This window comes from Eptatretus burgeri, chromosome 10 (assembly GCF_056783735.1).
Source record: "Eptatretus burgeri isolate ZD-2024b chromosome 10, Ebu_testis_v1, whole genome shotgun sequence".
NCBI classification, from domain to species: domain Eukaryota; kingdom Metazoa; phylum Chordata; class Myxini; order Myxiniformes; family Myxinidae; genus Eptatretus; species Eptatretus burgeri.
In genome coordinates this window covers 70,740,937-70,757,053 of record NC_140970.1, presented here as the reverse complement: position 1 = coordinate 70,757,053, position 16,117 = coordinate 70,740,937, and the positions used below count along the sequence as shown (strand labels likewise).

The window sequence follows — 16,117 nt, the reverse complement described above, 5'->3', positions numbered from 1 at the left end:
ATGCAGACGAGAGTTTTGGCAGAGGCTGCTTGCAGCCAATGTTGATCTCTGTAAAGCGTTTGATTCAGTGAATCGGGATTCCCTCTGGAGGATCCTTGGTCTTTGTGGGGTGCCACCAAAACTTATCGATCTGATGTTTGAACTCTACTCTGGTACTGAGAGTGCTGTGAGATGTGGTGATACCATCTTTGACTTATTTCCAGTTGTTACTGGAGTTTGTCAGGGGTGTGTACTGGCCCCCACACTTTTCAGCACTTGTATGGTACTGGATTCTGGGGAGCATGTCAGAGAGATCAAGCTGTGGTGCATCATTTGGGAATGTTAAGATCTCTGACCTTGATTTCGCAAATGATGCAGTCATCTTTGAGGAGACTTTAGAAATCCTTTTGGGGGCCCTCGAGGTGTTGAATGAGGAGTCGGAGCCGCTGAGATTACGGGTTTCCTCGGTCAAAACTAATATCCAGGCTTTCATTGACATTTTGGATCCTGCTGTCCTGTCTGTGCCTGTTTGTGGTGAGGATGTCGAGGTCGTGGAGAGATTCACTTACCTTGGCAGTGATATTCATGTCTCTGCTGGCTGTGAGCCAGAGGTCAACAGATGCCTGAGTCAGGCCTGGGGAGTCATGGATTCACTGGATCATGGGGTGTGGCGCTGCCGGTACCTGTGCAGGAGGACGAAAGTCCGAATCTTCAGGTCATTGGTGCTTCCAGTCTTGCTCTATGGATGCGACTTGGACTCTGACCAAGGATCTGAGACGGATACTTAATTCCTTTGGTACCAGGTCTCTTCGGAGAATCCTTGGCTATCACTGGTAGGACTTTGTGTCCAACGAGCTGTTGCTAAGAGAGACTCAAATGAGATTTGTTACCTGCATAGTCCGTGAGCATCATCTGCGGCTGTATGGACATGTGGTTCGTTTTCCTGACACTGATCCTGCTCATCAGATTCTCTCAGCGAGGGAGTCTCGTGAGTGGAGGAGGCCAATGTGCCGACCACGTGCCTCATGGTTGCAGCAGGTTGATCAGCATCTCAAGGAGATGGGGATGGGCCAGGCATCTGCCTGGGGGATGGCCAGACAGAGGCCCTGGAGTACCAGCGGAAAGTGGACGGAGCAACGTGCTGCTCTGGCACATGCTCCCATACCTGACCTGACCTGATATCAAAAAGTTGCGGACAGATTCAGACGAAACTTGGTGGACAGCTTGGGTGTGTGACAAGGAAGAATTTATTCGATTTTGGTGAAGGTCTCGACCCGGATCTGGATCCGAGAATTATTTAAAGTGATTCTTCACCATTGTGTGATAGGGCTAAAACGAAATACGGTAGGATATCTCAAAAAGTTGTGTACGGATTCAGACAAAACTTGGTGGGAAGGTTGGGTATAGAACAAGGAAGAATTGTTTCGATTTCGGTGAAGATCCGAATCCTCAATTTTTTTTTCAGTGATTCGTCACTATCGAGTGATGGGGCTAAAACAATATACAGTAACGCACGATATTTCAAAAAGTTATTGACGGATTCAGACGAAACTTTGTGGATGAGTTGGTTAGGTGACAAGAACAAGCTCATTAAATTTTAGTTCAGGTCGGAATCCAGATCCGGCCAATCAGTGGGATACAAAACGGAAGCTAATCAGCCTGGCGGAGGTATGTGCTCCACCGAGTGCACTTCTCATTCCTTCTTTCATGGCCCCAATTATTCCTGCCATCTTCAATACATGTTCTGCCTTAAATTTCTGACCAAACTGCTTTCTAAAAGCAGGATGTTGCAAAGTTTGCACAGTCCCTCACACAGACATTAAGCTGGGTGTCCTGTCTGTTAGCATTAGTTGGTGGACCTGAGATTCAATCGTCTTTTGTTTGGAATGGGAATGTTATCACCAGCACCCTGAACCAATTGCACATTCATACTACTACTAGTAGTAGTAGTAGTAGTAGTCGTAGTAGTAGTAGTATGATAATCATACTATTAACTGCACCGCCATTTGTCTGTTTGAAAGACATTTTGTTTTGATAACACTGAACAACAAATTTCAAAAAATTTTTTTTACTGGAGATGTGTAAAGTGATTAAGACTAATTTGGGTACGCTGATTTCAAAAATCATAACCGTTTTGCTGTATCACGTCAGGATTTTCAGGAACAGAAATATTCCCATTGCCTAGAAGTCAGGATTTCAATGAAATTTACATATGTCTTTAACATGTCTATTTCGTACAATTGTTGTTAACTTGTGTTATATTTCTTTCTTTCAGATAAAGATGAGTAGGCGTTCCTGTACCAATCATCCTGACAACTTCTGTTATGTCTGTGGTCGGTATACCAAAAAAGATCAACAGCGAAGTATATCTACAGCAGTGAAAATGAAGGCCGCCTACTTTCACTACTTCGGGTGTAAGGTGGGGGACCAAGAACAGAGCTGGGCACCACACATCTGCTGCACAAGCTGCCACACAACCTTGACTCAGTGGTTGGTGGGCAAGCGCACGAGCATGCCATTTGCGGTGCCCATGATATGGCGTGAGCCGCAGAATCATCATGATGATTGTTATTTCTGCTGCACAAGCATCGCCGGCTTCAACAAGAAGAATAAAGGTCACATCAAGTACGCTGACTGCGTCTCTGCTCGTAAACCTGTGCCTCATGATGACGAGAACCCCGTTCCAACACCTCCAGCTGATCAGAACATAGCTGTAAGCAGTGGTGAAGAGGATGGTGATGATGAACCTTTTGAACCCGACACTCAAGAATGACACCTTCTGAACCAGGGAGACTTAAATGATCTTGTAAGAGATCTCTCGCTGTCAAAGGCGAAGGCAGAGCTGCTTGGATCAAGGCTGCAGCAGTGGAATCTACTTGAACCTAACACCAAGATATCCTTGTTCAGAGCACGTCACAGAGACATGGCTGAGTTCTTTGAGATGGAAGACACGATGACATTCTGCAGTGACATCAACGGTCTGTTGAAAGAACTTGGGTGTGATCACGATCCTGCAGACTGGCGCCTCTTCATCGACTCGGGGAAGAACAGCTTGAAGGCTGTTTTGCTCCACAATGGCAACGAGAAACCATCAGTCCCACTGGCTCACGCGTTCGGCATGACAGAGACCTATGAGACTATGCGGCAGCTGCTTGATTCCATCAAGTACAATGACTTCAACTGGCACATCTGCGGAGACTTGAAAGTGGTGGTGCTGTTGTTAGGGCTGCAGTCAGGCTACATGAAATACATGTGCTTCCTTTGTCTCTGGGATAGCAGAGACGACAAGAATCACTGGACGAAGAAAGATTGGGAAGAGCGAAAAGAGCATGTACCTGGTCGACACAACGTGAAGCATGTCGCCCTTGTCGACCCAGCCAAGGTTTTCCTTCCACCACTCCACATAAAGCTCGGCTTGATGAAAAGTTTTGTACGGGCAATGGATCTGAATGGGCGTGGGTTTTTATATACCTCAAGGAAAAGTTTGGCAACACCTTGTCGGAGGCCAAGATCAAGGCTGGTGTCTTTGTTGGACCGCAAATCCGACAGATTATGAAGGACGAAACTTTTCTGACAACTCTAAACCCCAAAGAGCTGGCAGCGTGGAGGAGCTTCAAAGCTGTGACGGACAACTTCTTGGGGAACGAGCGCGCGGACAACTATGAAGAAATAGTGCAGCAGCTGCTGGAGTCCTTCAGGAAACTTGGCTCCAGGATGTCCCTGAAAATCCATTTCCTACACCAGCACCTGAACTTCTTCCCTGACAACTTGGGAGCAGTCTCGGACGAGCACGGCGAGCGATTCCACCAAGAGATTTCACTCATGGAGACGCGTTACCAAGGTCGGCACAACCCGAACATGATGGGCGATTTCTGCTGGTTCCTGCATCGTGAAACTGACACAGAGCAGCACAAACGCAAAGCCAAATGCCTAAAGCATTTTTAATTACATTCTAGTGGAGTTTTTCTGTAATTTCTATAATTTTGAAGCATTCATGATGAAATAAATGAATAAATGAATTTTTGTAAATTTCATTGAAATCCTGACTTCTCGGCAATGGGAATATTTCTGTTACTGAAAATCCTGACGTGATACAGCAAAACGGTTATGATTTTTGAAATCAGCGTACCCAAATTAGTCTAAATCACTTTACACATCTCCAGTAAAAAAAATTTGTTGTTCAGTGTAATTCGACCTGTATGGAGAACTAGATACGTGCACAGCATAGGAAAGTGTGTAACCATAATGGGTGTAACCATGTTAGTGTGGAATTCCCGCCAGAACGTTGCTGTTCCGCGAAATGATATGACGTCAAGAAGGGAAGTTCCCCCAAACTTCCGCGTTCACGAGAATTGTTGTTGTTGTCATAATTATACCCGATTATAGATTCATACTCGCTCACTACCAACTACCAACTGTCTTTGAATCCCTCGCAAGACAATCTACAATCTGCTCTTTTTCCTCTTACGTCATCCGGTGTTTGTGGTGTGTGCATATACAATATATATATATATATATATATATATATATATAGTTATTATTTTGCAGTAACACACACACACACACCCACACACACACTCACACACAGACACACACACACACGCACACACACACACACACACACACACACACACACACACACACACACACACACACACACACACACACACACACACACACACACCAAGTGTTCATACGGTACATGATCCCACCAGCATCACTGTACGAATCCCCATCCCATCCGTACCTGCGCAGGAGGAGCGTCATCCAGAGCGTTCACCTCTTGATCGGCATCCTCGATGAGCACGTCGTAGGGATCGCTTCGTGACACCATCTCCCTCATACTTCCCATGGAATCCATCGCCGTTCGCGATTCCAAAGCACGTCCGAAATGAACGCGGAAACCCCCGGCCGAGTGCGAGGGGCGTGTTCAACGTCGAACGACGAGGTGATGGGCGTGGCCGAGGGATGCTTGGATCATGGCCACGTGGATCCAGAACTGAGAACAAAATCTTTAGACCCGAAAGAAAAATTAATAAACCAAACAAACTCAAACACACGGAAAAGGCCGCGAGTTCGAGGACATGGAAAAGTTTCCCACGTGACGATGCGGATTCCAGGAAACTGGACTGCAGCAACTGCCGTGTCATTTTAACCGGACAGTGAGAATGGAGGTGCCCCCTGTTGGCAGGGCTACAAAATGGGAATCAAACCCAGGACCATCACAAGCACACTTCACACAATAGATTGTTTTTGGGGTTTTTTTTTTCTCGCACCTGTCCATTTGCCAAACTCACTTTAACGATGCAGTTTGACCCTTGGACGAACAGGTAACCCTCCAGGTGAACGACGGATTCAGTTCCCCTTTAAAGGGCTCTCTTCAACCTCGTCTCTTGTGTCAGATCGTTTCTCATTGTGATAGAATTACCTGCACCACCGAAGGTGTCCGGAGGTGATGTTTCCATCCCTGTCTGTCTGTCTCTGTCTGTAAGTGTGTGAAAAGGATATCTCAAAAAGGTGTACACGGATTCGGACGAAACTTGGTGGACAGGTTGGGTGTGTGAGGAGGAACAATCAATTCGATTTTGGTGAAGATCCAGATCCGGATCCAGATCCGGACACGAGGATTTTAAAACTTTTTCAGTGATTCTTCACCATTGAGAGATGGGGGCCCGACAACATGTCATGATATTTCAAAAGGTTGTGGACGAGTTATGACAAAACTATGTGGACGAGTTGGTCCCTTCGTGTACAGCCTTTTTGGTTGCTGTTTACATCATTGGTTTGGGGCATGGCTATGTCACTGATGCGGTGCCCCAATTACCAGTACACGGGTGCTCATTTTACTGACCTCAAAAGGATGACAGGCTGAGTCAACCCCCTGGTGTTTAATTCAGGAGCCAATGGGGCTCAAACTCAGGACCTTAGGATCCCAAGTGTAAACATGTGGACATAAACATAACCCAAACCGCTAAGCCAACACCAGGCTTTGATGAGTTGGTCAAGTGACAAGAACAAGCCGATTCGATTTTGGTGCAGATCCGACCTATCAGTGGGAAACAAAACGTGAACTATTCAGCCTGGCAGAGGTGTGCGCTCTACAGTACTAAGTGCGGTTCTAGTACCTCCTTAAATACCCATGACTTGCTTCTGTTTGTAACTTGCGATATCGCAAGATGTATAATCGTTTCCTGAGTGTGTTTGTTTGTCGGTCTGTCAATGTGTTAGTCCCCAGCAGATTGCAATTCTCCATTGATCTTCACGAAACTTAACCAGCTGGTCAAGCTCGTCAAAACCTTTTGTTTTTGAGGTCAGAATGTAAAAGTTAAGCCTGGTTGAATTAATACCAGATGGGGTTGACTCTGCCTGTCATCCCTCTAAGGTCAGCAAAATGAGTGCCAGCTTGCTCGGTATCCTGTGTCGGAGTGGCGACCCGTCCAGGATTGTACCCAATAGCCAAGGAGACTGCTTCAGCAGCATCAACGCTCTGCACAAAGTATGGTCCCAATGGATGGAATGTCAAAGTTAAGTTCCAGGTCACAGCAAGGTCATGTTTCCAGACACACTTTTTGAGATAACTTGGCACAGGGTCATTGTTCAGACTTCCGGTCTGCATCATGACATTCTACTTTTAGATCAGTTGTTGGTTCATCACTTTCAGTTGGCCATTTTCTCCAGCGGTCAAGGTCAAATACGAGGTGTGTTCAAAAGGTATCCAACCTTAATTTTTCGTGCGTAAACAAATGAAGCGAGGGAGGCGTGGTTTGGTGCACGTATGTAGGTGATCCTAATCCGTATGCGTGAATATTTTCCCGCCTGCAGAAGTTGTCAGTCGCCAACAGACCGCCGATGAGCGAGGAAGTGTAAGTGAGCGCCGTCGGATTTTCGTTTTTGACAAAATGACGGAAAAACTTGAACAACGCTACTGCATCAAATTTTGTGTAAAGCGTGGCGATTCCTAAGTGGAAACGATCCACAAGATTCAACAGGCCTTCGGGAACAAAGCGATGGGCACCACACAGATAAAAGAGTGGTACAACCGCTTCAAAGATGGTCACACATCAGTGGAAAGTGAAGCACGTTCTGGTAGGCCCTCAACATCCCGAAATGAGATCGTCATTGACCAAGTGAGGACCCTGCTGATGCAGGATCGTCGAATCACGATCAGAGAACTTGCAGACGAGGCGGGCGTCAGCATTGGATCCGTTCATTCCATTGTGACTGAGGATTTGGGCTGAAGGAGAATCTCAGCGAAGTTCGTGCCAAAGCTGCTAACGATCGAGCAGAAGCAACTCCGTTTGGAGATCGAACAGGACATGCTGGAGACTGAACAGCGATCCCAACTTTTTCAACACAGTGATCACTGGCGATGAGACCACAGTGATCCGTCATTTTGTCAAAAACGAAAATCCGACGGTGCTCACATACACTTCCTCACTCATGGGCGGTCTGTCGGCGACTGACAGCTTCTGCATGCGGGAAAATATTCACGCATATGAATTAGGATCGTCTACATACGTGCACCAAACCACGCCTCCCTCGCTTCATTTGTTTACGCACGAAAAATTAAGGTTGGATACTTTTTGAACACACCTCGTGTGTGTATATATATGTATATATGTATATATATATATATATATATATATATATATATATATATATATATATATATATATATATGTATATGTTTGTTTGGTTCTGGGGTCACAAAAGAAAGGACAAGCCGGAAGGCGACATGGGTGGTCGCTATATAATTGCATACTAGTCATAAAGTTTTTGACGGATCAGGCTGAAATTTTTTGACAAAGAGGTTGATTATAGTGCGCATAAAAGCGGGGAAGCCGATTTTTGAATTTTCGAAAAAAAATATAAATAAAAATATTTTTCGGATTTTTTCAAAAATTTCAAAGTCCCGTTAGTTGGCGACGGTGGCGTCCAAAGCAATGGTGCTCAAACGCATACAACTAGATCCTGGTATTAACCTACCAGTCAACTTTCATCAAAATCGGTTGACTCCTCTGGCCTCCAGAGCTGTCCATTACATACATACATACAGAGAGACGGTAAACCTGAGAATAACGGTAGTCTAGCGACCACCCAATACTAGAAATGATATAGTCCATGGGCCCAGGCATTTATCGGTACCATCTGAGGAAACCAAACTTTAGGGCTACTAAGTTATTGGTAGGGACTATATGATTATTTCAATATGTGATAACCGTTCCAGAAGAGCAGCATCGTGTATGTATTTTGCATTTTTACCATTTTACCATTCTGAGATATTGATGTTTTGGGGGAAAAATCACACAATGGACTATTGACACATCCCATGAAGGTAATATATCATTCAATAACAGCTCAGGATATCCAGATTTCAGATATCAGGATATCCATGAAGGTTATTGCAGAGCCATCAGCAACTGTCATTGATGGCATGAGCCTGGTACAGAAGATGAAAGGGAATGACAAGACGTTTTCACAGCTGGCTGAAGCGATACTGTCAACGGCTCTTCATGATGGAGCCCAGAGTAAATGCATTGATGTTGTCTTTGATGTTTACCGAGAAACGTCCATCAAAGACGCAGAGAGATGCAACAGAGGTGCAAGCACAGCAATCCATTTCAGGAGCATCGCACCGGGCCACAACATTCAGCAGTGGAGGAAACTGCTCTGCAGCTCTTCCAACAAGGCAAGTCTAATCAAGTTCCTGGTAGAGGAGTGGAAAGAACCAAAAAGCAGGGAGAAACTGAAGGAAAAGTTGCTCTATGTAACCTGTGAGGTCTGCTACAAGCTCTGGGAGGAAGTGGCAGAGCTGAAGTCCACACAGGAGGAAGCAGACACCCGAATGCTTCTGCATGCTCTGCATGCAGCAGAGGCTGGGTACAAGGCCGTGGTGATCACTGCCGAAGATACAGATGTCCTCGTGCTGTGCCTTGCCTTCAATAACGACATCCCATGCCCCGTGTATCAGAAGTGTGGTACGCAAACCCGCACACGGTTCCTAGACATTGACAAGCTTGCTAGATCGATGGGAGACAGTGTCTGTGATGCCCTGGTTGGACTGCACGTGTTCTCTGGTTGTGATACAGTCAGTGCCTTTGCAGGGGAAAGATGGGTGCCTTAAAGCAAATTAAGTCGAATAAGACCTACCAAGAGGCCTTCAGTCAGCTCGGTCATTCATGGGAAGTATCCACCGAGCTCTTTCAGAAGCTGCAAGAGGTCACCTGCCACATGTACGTGCCGTCTACCAACACCACGAAAGTCAATGAACTCCGACATCAACTCTTCTGTGCCAGACGGGGAGAGATAAGAGTCCAGTCAGCTTCCACCATGTGAAGACTGCCTCTTCATGCACGTCCTCCGTGCAAACTACCAGGCTGCCATTTGGAGGCGCTGTCTGCAATGCCAACCCTATGTTCCAAGTCCCAAGGGTTGCGGATGGACCACTAATGATGACGGGAAGCTGGCCATCGAGTGGATGCAGGGTTCTCCAGCACTGGATGCAGTGTTGCAACTGCTTTCCTGCAAGTGTGGACGGTCGTACAAACTCCCAGACTGCACGTGCCTTGCCAATAGCCTGAAGTGCACTGACATGTGCAAGTTGCGAACCTGCAACAACCAGTCCGCTGATGTCGAGCAAGAGCTTGTAGACCTTGAGGACTCTGATGCTGATAACAGTGATGAAGACTAGACTACTGATCCATGGTGTGAATGTTTTGGCACAATCACAAGGACATTAATGGCTACACCGTTCGCTTGTACTTACAGGAAATGGTACGAATCTGACATCTCTCATCCATAGATATTTCTCATATTTCCTATGTTGTCGGGAGTCCGATTTGCATTTAGGAAGAGAACAATTGTGGTTTACCATTTCGAAAATGCCAAATGCCAAAAATGCTGAAAATCATGTTAAAAAGACAATTTGCATTTCAGATTTGGGCAAGTTAAAAGTGCCCGGAGAGCAGAGCCGAGTCACAGTAAACATACACACATCGCATGCGCAAAAAGCCTCCTTTAGCATTCATTCCTTATTTCAAAACAAACCGAGCTGGATTGCCAAATTGCTGTTTCCATGGCAACTGTTTTTTTTTTTTTGCGGGAATTGTGTAAGTATCGTGCTTTGCACAACATTCTTCTTGTTTGCTTGTTTGTTTTTCTCCTATGGATTGCATTTTCTGATTAAGAAACAAAATCGCTGGTATTGTATAATCCAGAAACCTGCACAAACATAAAACGGATGAATGGGACAACCTCAACCATTCTGATCATGCTTTATTTATATTTTTAACATCGCTTCCGATTGCTGCAATCCATCAAAGTGGTGGTGAATCTGATATGAATCTCTAGTTAGTAAAATATTGTCAATCTTGTAAAACATGAGCAAATACAACCCCCCCTCACTTCACTGATGGGGGTATTAAGGGTGAGGAGAGAGAAAGAGAGAGAGAAAGAGAGAGAGAAAGAGAGAGAGAAAGAGAGAGAGAAAGAGAGAGAGAAAGAGAGAGAGAAAGAGAGAGAGAAAGAGAGAGAGAAAGAGAGAGAGAAAGAGAGAGAGAAAGAGAGAGAGAAAGAGAGAGAGAAAGAGAGAGAGAAAGAGAGAGAGAAAGAGAGAGAGAAAGAGAGAGAGAAAGAGAGAGAGAAAAGAGAGAGAAAGAGAGAGAGAAAGAGAGAGAGAAAGAGAGAGAGAAAGAGAGAGAGAAAGAGAGAGAGAAAGAGAGAGAGAAAGAGAGAGAGAAAGAGAGAGAGAAAGAGAGAGAGAGAGAGAGAGAGAGAGAGAGAGAGAAAGAGAGAGAGAAAGAGAGAGAGAAAGAGAGAGAGAAAGAGAGAGAAAGAGAGAGAAAGAGAGAGAAAGAGAGTAATATAACCACATGAAGTGTTTCTACTACATGAGATGTAAAATTACAGCAAGTGTTGCACTACCATGGGACTACTATCAAACCACAATAAGAAAGCAGAAGCATGCATGTATTGCTCACCTTTCCTTGTCCCTTCCTCTCATGCTGCCTTCTACTTTACTGCACACTCTTGTAAACAGCTGTATCTTCACAAGTGATATCTGAAAAGATACAAAAGAAGGCATTGCATAACACCAGAAGAAATGTTGCTGTCGCAGGAACTCTAATATTGAAGGTAAATTAGTAGGATTGTAGAGGTTAAACAGTCTTTTTCAGTTTCTAGCATGGAGATGTATGAAAAGAAAAAGATTGTTGAAACAAGAAAAGACAACATGCAGAGCCCGATACTTGCAAAATCCACCCCCATCTCCAAAGGTTGCCATGGATACATCAAATTGTCCATTTCATTAATATTCAAATTGACAATCTAATCAAAGCTCAGGTCAATCAGATGAAAATGATCATTTTCAGATTGAAATGGATGATTTTGAAGTTTGACCTTGAGAGTTGACTTTTGACCTCAAATCGTTCGTTTCCAAATTCAGTGACACACTATGCAATTGCTCCTTAATTTTCAGGTTAATCAGTTGAAAATTGATGATTTTAGAACTTTGACCTCGAGTTGACCTCAAAAATAGTTGCTTTCCCAATTCAGTGATGGACGATGCAAATCCTTTTCAACTTTCAAGTCAATTGGATGTAAACTGACTATTTTAGAAATTTCACTTAAGTTGTTGACCTTTGGCTTATGTTAACCTCAAAACAATAGGCTTCTTGCTTATGCTAAGCTCTACCATGTGGTGAAGTTTTGTGAAGATCAGTTTAAATTTGTGACCTGTCGGTGATTGACCGACGAACAAACAGACAGAACAACAAAACCGACTGACCAATATACTTGAAAAATCTTTGATTTTGCAGGTAATAAACATTGGACTCTTCGAGTGATATATGCCACACTGCAGACATTCCAAGTGTCCAGTTTGAAAGATCTGTTTCCCTATTAACCTTTGGAGAAATCACTGGACCCTCCTTATTTCCATAAATTTTAATTTTGCCGTGAATTAAATAACATTACTCGATACCGTTTACCCATACCCCTAAAAATGGCAGATTTTGATGACCTTGATGCAGTTTTGTTTTAAGCCTAGAAAACAAGGTTCATGATAGAAAATAGTCACAGACACATTCACCTTCAGAGTATCAGTCAGCGACAGACCATTCACATGGTATGGAGTCCTGTCAACAGTAAGCAGTCTTTTCGACCCTCTCGGCATGGTAGCTCCAGGAACCACAGAGGGCAGAGCGACACTGCAGGAACTCTCCAAGGACACCTGTGATTGGGACTCACCAGTTGCTAAAAAAAAAAAAAAAAAAAAGCTGAAAGAATGAGAGGCATGGAGGCATTCACTTCAAGATTTGAAGCAGCTTCATATCCCATACACCTACATTTTGAATTCCCTCTCCAAGGTAAAATGCACCGAGTTATATGCATTTTCAGATGCATCCACCAAAGCGAGTAGTGCAGTGCCGACATCAGAGCCGTTGACGAAGATGGACAAAGCGAAGTGGGCTTCATGCGAGGGAAGACTAAGTTAACCCCCGAGTCTAAACCTACCATACCGCAGCTTCAAGTATGTGCAGCAGTGTTGGCAGTAGAAATGGCAGAGCTCATCCTCGATAAAAAAGACCTCAAACCTGATGCACTCAACTAATGACAGCAAATTAGTCCTCGGATAGAAATACAATGTGTATTCACACAACAGAGTCGAGCGCATCAGTCAATCAACATGGCCAGAGCAGTGGCACTACATGCCCACAGAGCACAATACAGCAGATCATGCCTGAATGTCAGTTCCTGTGTCCCACAACACCAGCAATTCATGGTTCATGGGATCAGCTTTCCTGTACAAACCCCACCAAGCTCAGCCAGAAACACAATATTCATATGAGCTGCAAGTCCAGAATTACATCGTTAATTTCCAATCCAAAGGGGTGTTTAAATTAACACAAATACCCACTATTCACTCATGCACTACATTGGAGTTCCCTTCGTATGCATGCAAAGTTTGGGTGCGTTTTATGCTGATTGGATGCGTTTTATCACCCTTCCCTTCCCCTCATGCTGCCTTCCCTTCCCCAGCCCTCACACCACCTTCCCTTCCTCTCATGCTGCCTTCCCTTCCCTCTCTCCTCATGCTGCCTTCCCTTTCCTCTCTCCTCATGCTGCCTTCCCTTTCCTCTCTCCTCATGCTGCCTTCCCTTTCCTCTCTCCTCATGCTGCCTTCCCTTTCCTCTCTCCTCATGCTGCCTTCCCTTTCCTCTCTCCTCATGCTGTCTTCCCTTCCCTTCCCCTCATGCTGTCTTCCCTTCCCTTTCCCTCATGCTGTCTTCCCTTCCCTTTCCCTCATGCTGTCTTCCCTTCCCTTTCCCTCATGCTGTCTTCCCTTCCCTTTCCCTCATGCTGTCTTCCCTTCCCTTCCCCTCACCCCACAATCCATTCCCATCATACTGAATTCCCTCCCCACATGCTGCCTTCCCCTCCCCTCCCCTCATGCTGCCTTGCGCTCCCCTCCCATCATGCTGCCTTCCCCTCCCCTCATCCTTTCTTCCCCTCACCTTATGCTGTCTTCCCTTTCCCTCCCCTCATGCTGCCTTCCCTTCCCCTCACCTCATGCTGCCTTCTCTTACCGCTCCCTTCATGCTGCCTTCTCTTACCCCTCCCTTCATGCTGCCTTCTCTTCCCCCTCCCTTCATGCTGCCCTCCCCTCACCTCATGCTTTCTTCCCTTATACTCATGCTGCCCTGCCCTCACCTCATGCTGCCTTCCCTTCCCCTCACCTCATGCTGTCTTCCCTTCCCCTCACCTCATGCTGTCTTCCCTTCCCCTCCCCTCATGCTGCCTTCCCCTCCCCTCACATCATGCTGCCTTCCCCTCCCCTCACATCATGCTGCCTTCCCCTCCCCTCACATCATGCTGCCTTCCCTTCCCCTCACCTCATGCTGCCTTCGCTTCCCCCTCCCTTCATGCTGTCTTCCCTTCCCCTCCCCTCACCTCATGCTGTCTTCCCTTCCCCTCACCTCATGCTGTCTTCCCTTCCCCTCCCCTCACCTCATGCTGTCTTCCCTTCCCCTCACCTCATGCTGTCTTCCCTTCCCCTCACCTCATGCTGTCTTCCCTTCCCCTCACCTCATGCTGTCTTCCCTTCCCCTCACCTCATGCTGTCTTCCCTTCCCCTCACCTCATGCTGTCTTCCCTTCCCTTCATGCTTTCTTCCCCTCACCTTATGCTGTCTTCCCTTCCCCTCACCTCATGCTGCCTTCGCTTCCCCCTCCCTTCATGCTGTCTTCCCTTCCCTTCACACCACAATCCCTTCCCATCATACTGCATTCCCTCCCCACATGCTGCCTTCCCTTCCCCTCCCCACCCCTCACATCATGCTGCCTTCCCCTCCCCTCATGCTTTCTTCCCCTCACCTCATGCTGCCTTCTCTTCCCCCGCCCTTCATGCTGTCTTCCCTTCCCCTCCCCTCATGCTGCCCTCCCCTCACCTCATGCTGTCTTCCCTTCCCCTCACCTCATGCTGTCTTCCCTTCCCCTCACCTCATGCTGGCTTCCCTTCCCCTCACCTCATGCTGTCTTCCCTTCCCCTCACCTCATGCTGTCTTCCCTTCCCCTCCCCTCATGCTGCCTTCCCCTCCCCTCACATCATGCTGCCTTCCCCTCCCCTCATGCTTTCTTCCCCTCACCTTATGCTGTCTTCCCTTCCCCTCACCTCATGCTGCCTTCGCTTCCCCATCCCTTCATGCTGTCTTCCCTTCCCCTCACCTCTTGCTGTCTTCCCTTCCCCTCACCTCATGCTGTCTTCCCTTCCCCTCACCTCATGCTGTCTTCCCTTCCCCTCACCTCATGCTGTCTTCCCTTCCCCTCACCTCATGCTGTCTTCCCTTCCCCTCACCTCATGCTGTCTTCCCTTCCCCTCACCTCATGCTGTCTTCCCTTCCCCTCACCTCATGCTGTCTTCCCTTCCCCTCACCTCATGCTGTCTTCCCTTCCCCTCACCTCATGCTGTCTTCCCTTCCCCTCACCTCATGCTGTCTTCCCTTCCCCTCACCTCATGCTGTCTTCCCTTCCCCTCACCTCATGCTGTCTTCCCTTCCCCTCACCTCATGCTTTCTTCCCCTCACCTTATGCTGTCTTCCCTTCCCCTCACCTCATGCTGCCTTCGCTTCCCCCTCCCTTCATGCTGTCTTCCCTTCCCTTCACACCACAATCCCTTCCCATCATACTGCATTCCCTCCCCACATGCTGCCTTCCCTTCCCCTCCCCTCATGCTGCCTTCCCCTCCCCTCTTGCTTTCTTCCCCTCACCTCATGCTGCCTTCTCTTCCCCCTCCCTTCATGCTGTCTTCCCTTCCACTCCCCGCATGCTGCCCTCCCCTCACCTCATGCTTTCTTCCCTTATACTCATGCTGCCCTGCCCTCACCTCATGCTGTCTTCCCTTCCCCTCACCTCATGCTGTCTTCCCTTCCCCTCCCCTCACATCATGCTGCCTTCCTCTCCCCTCATGCTGTCTTCCCTTCACCTTATGCTGTCTTCCCTTCCCCTCACCTCATGCTGCCTTCTCTTCCCCCTCCCTTCATGCTGTCTTCCCTTCCCCTCCCCTCATGCTGCCCTCCCCTCACCTCATGCTTTCTTCCCTTATACTCATGCTGCCCTGCCCTCACCTCATGCTGTCTTCCCTTCCCCTCACCTCATGCTGTCTTCCCTTCCCCTCACCTCATGCTGTCTTCCCTTCCCTCCCCTCACATCATGCTGCCTTCCTCTCCCCTCATGCTTTCTTCCCCTCACCTTATGCTGTCTTCCCTTCCCCTCACCTCATGCTGCCTTCGCTTCCCCCTCCCTTCATGCTGCCTTCGCTTCCCCCTCCCTTCATGCTGTCTTCCCTTCCCCTCCCCTCATGCTGCCCTCCCCTCACCTCATGCTTTCTTCCCTTCCCCTCACCTCATGCTTTCTTCCCTTCCCCTCACCTCATGCTGTCTTCCCTTGCCCTCCCCTCATGCTGTCTTTCCTTCCCCTCACCTCATGCTGTCTTCCCTTCCCCTCACCTCATGCTGTCTTCCCTTCCCCTCACCTCATGCTGTCTTCCCTTCCCCTCACCTCATGCTGTCTTCCCTTCCCCTCACCTCATGCTGTCTTCCCTTCCCCTCACCTCATGCTGTCTTCCCTTCCCTTCATGCTTT

General features: G+C 47.2%; 1 protein-coding gene and 1 pseudogene across 7 annotated transcripts in view; one reads left to right on the top strand and one right to left on the bottom strand.

Annotated features, from left to right (window-relative positions):
- Positions 1 to 4,835: 4,835 nt before the first annotated feature.
- LOC147018834 (uncharacterized) overlaps positions 4,836 to 16,117 on the bottom strand; it is a 45,734-nt gene continuing 34,452 nt past the window's right edge. For 4 of the 7 annotated variants that reach the window (XM_085898895.1, XM_085898893.1, XM_085898891.1 and 1 more), the window contains 3 exons: positions 12,068 to 12,231; positions 10,959 to 11,038; positions 4,836 to 4,991 (listed from right to left, as the gene is read on the bottom strand). In XM_085898895.1, coding sequence (XP_085755021.1) covers positions 4,910 to 4,991; positions 10,959 to 11,038; positions 12,068 to 12,231 — 326 coding nt within the window. In that variant the 3' untranslated portion in view covers positions 4,836 to 4,909. Of the gene's footprint in view, positions 4,992 to 10,733; positions 11,039 to 12,067; positions 12,232 to 16,117 lie in introns of those variants that run through there. The other 3 variants (XM_085898896.1, XR_015062546.1, XR_015062545.1) reach the window with 3 other exon arrangements.
- Positions 7,676 to 9,950, top strand: LOC147018835 (uncharacterized; annotated as a pseudogene).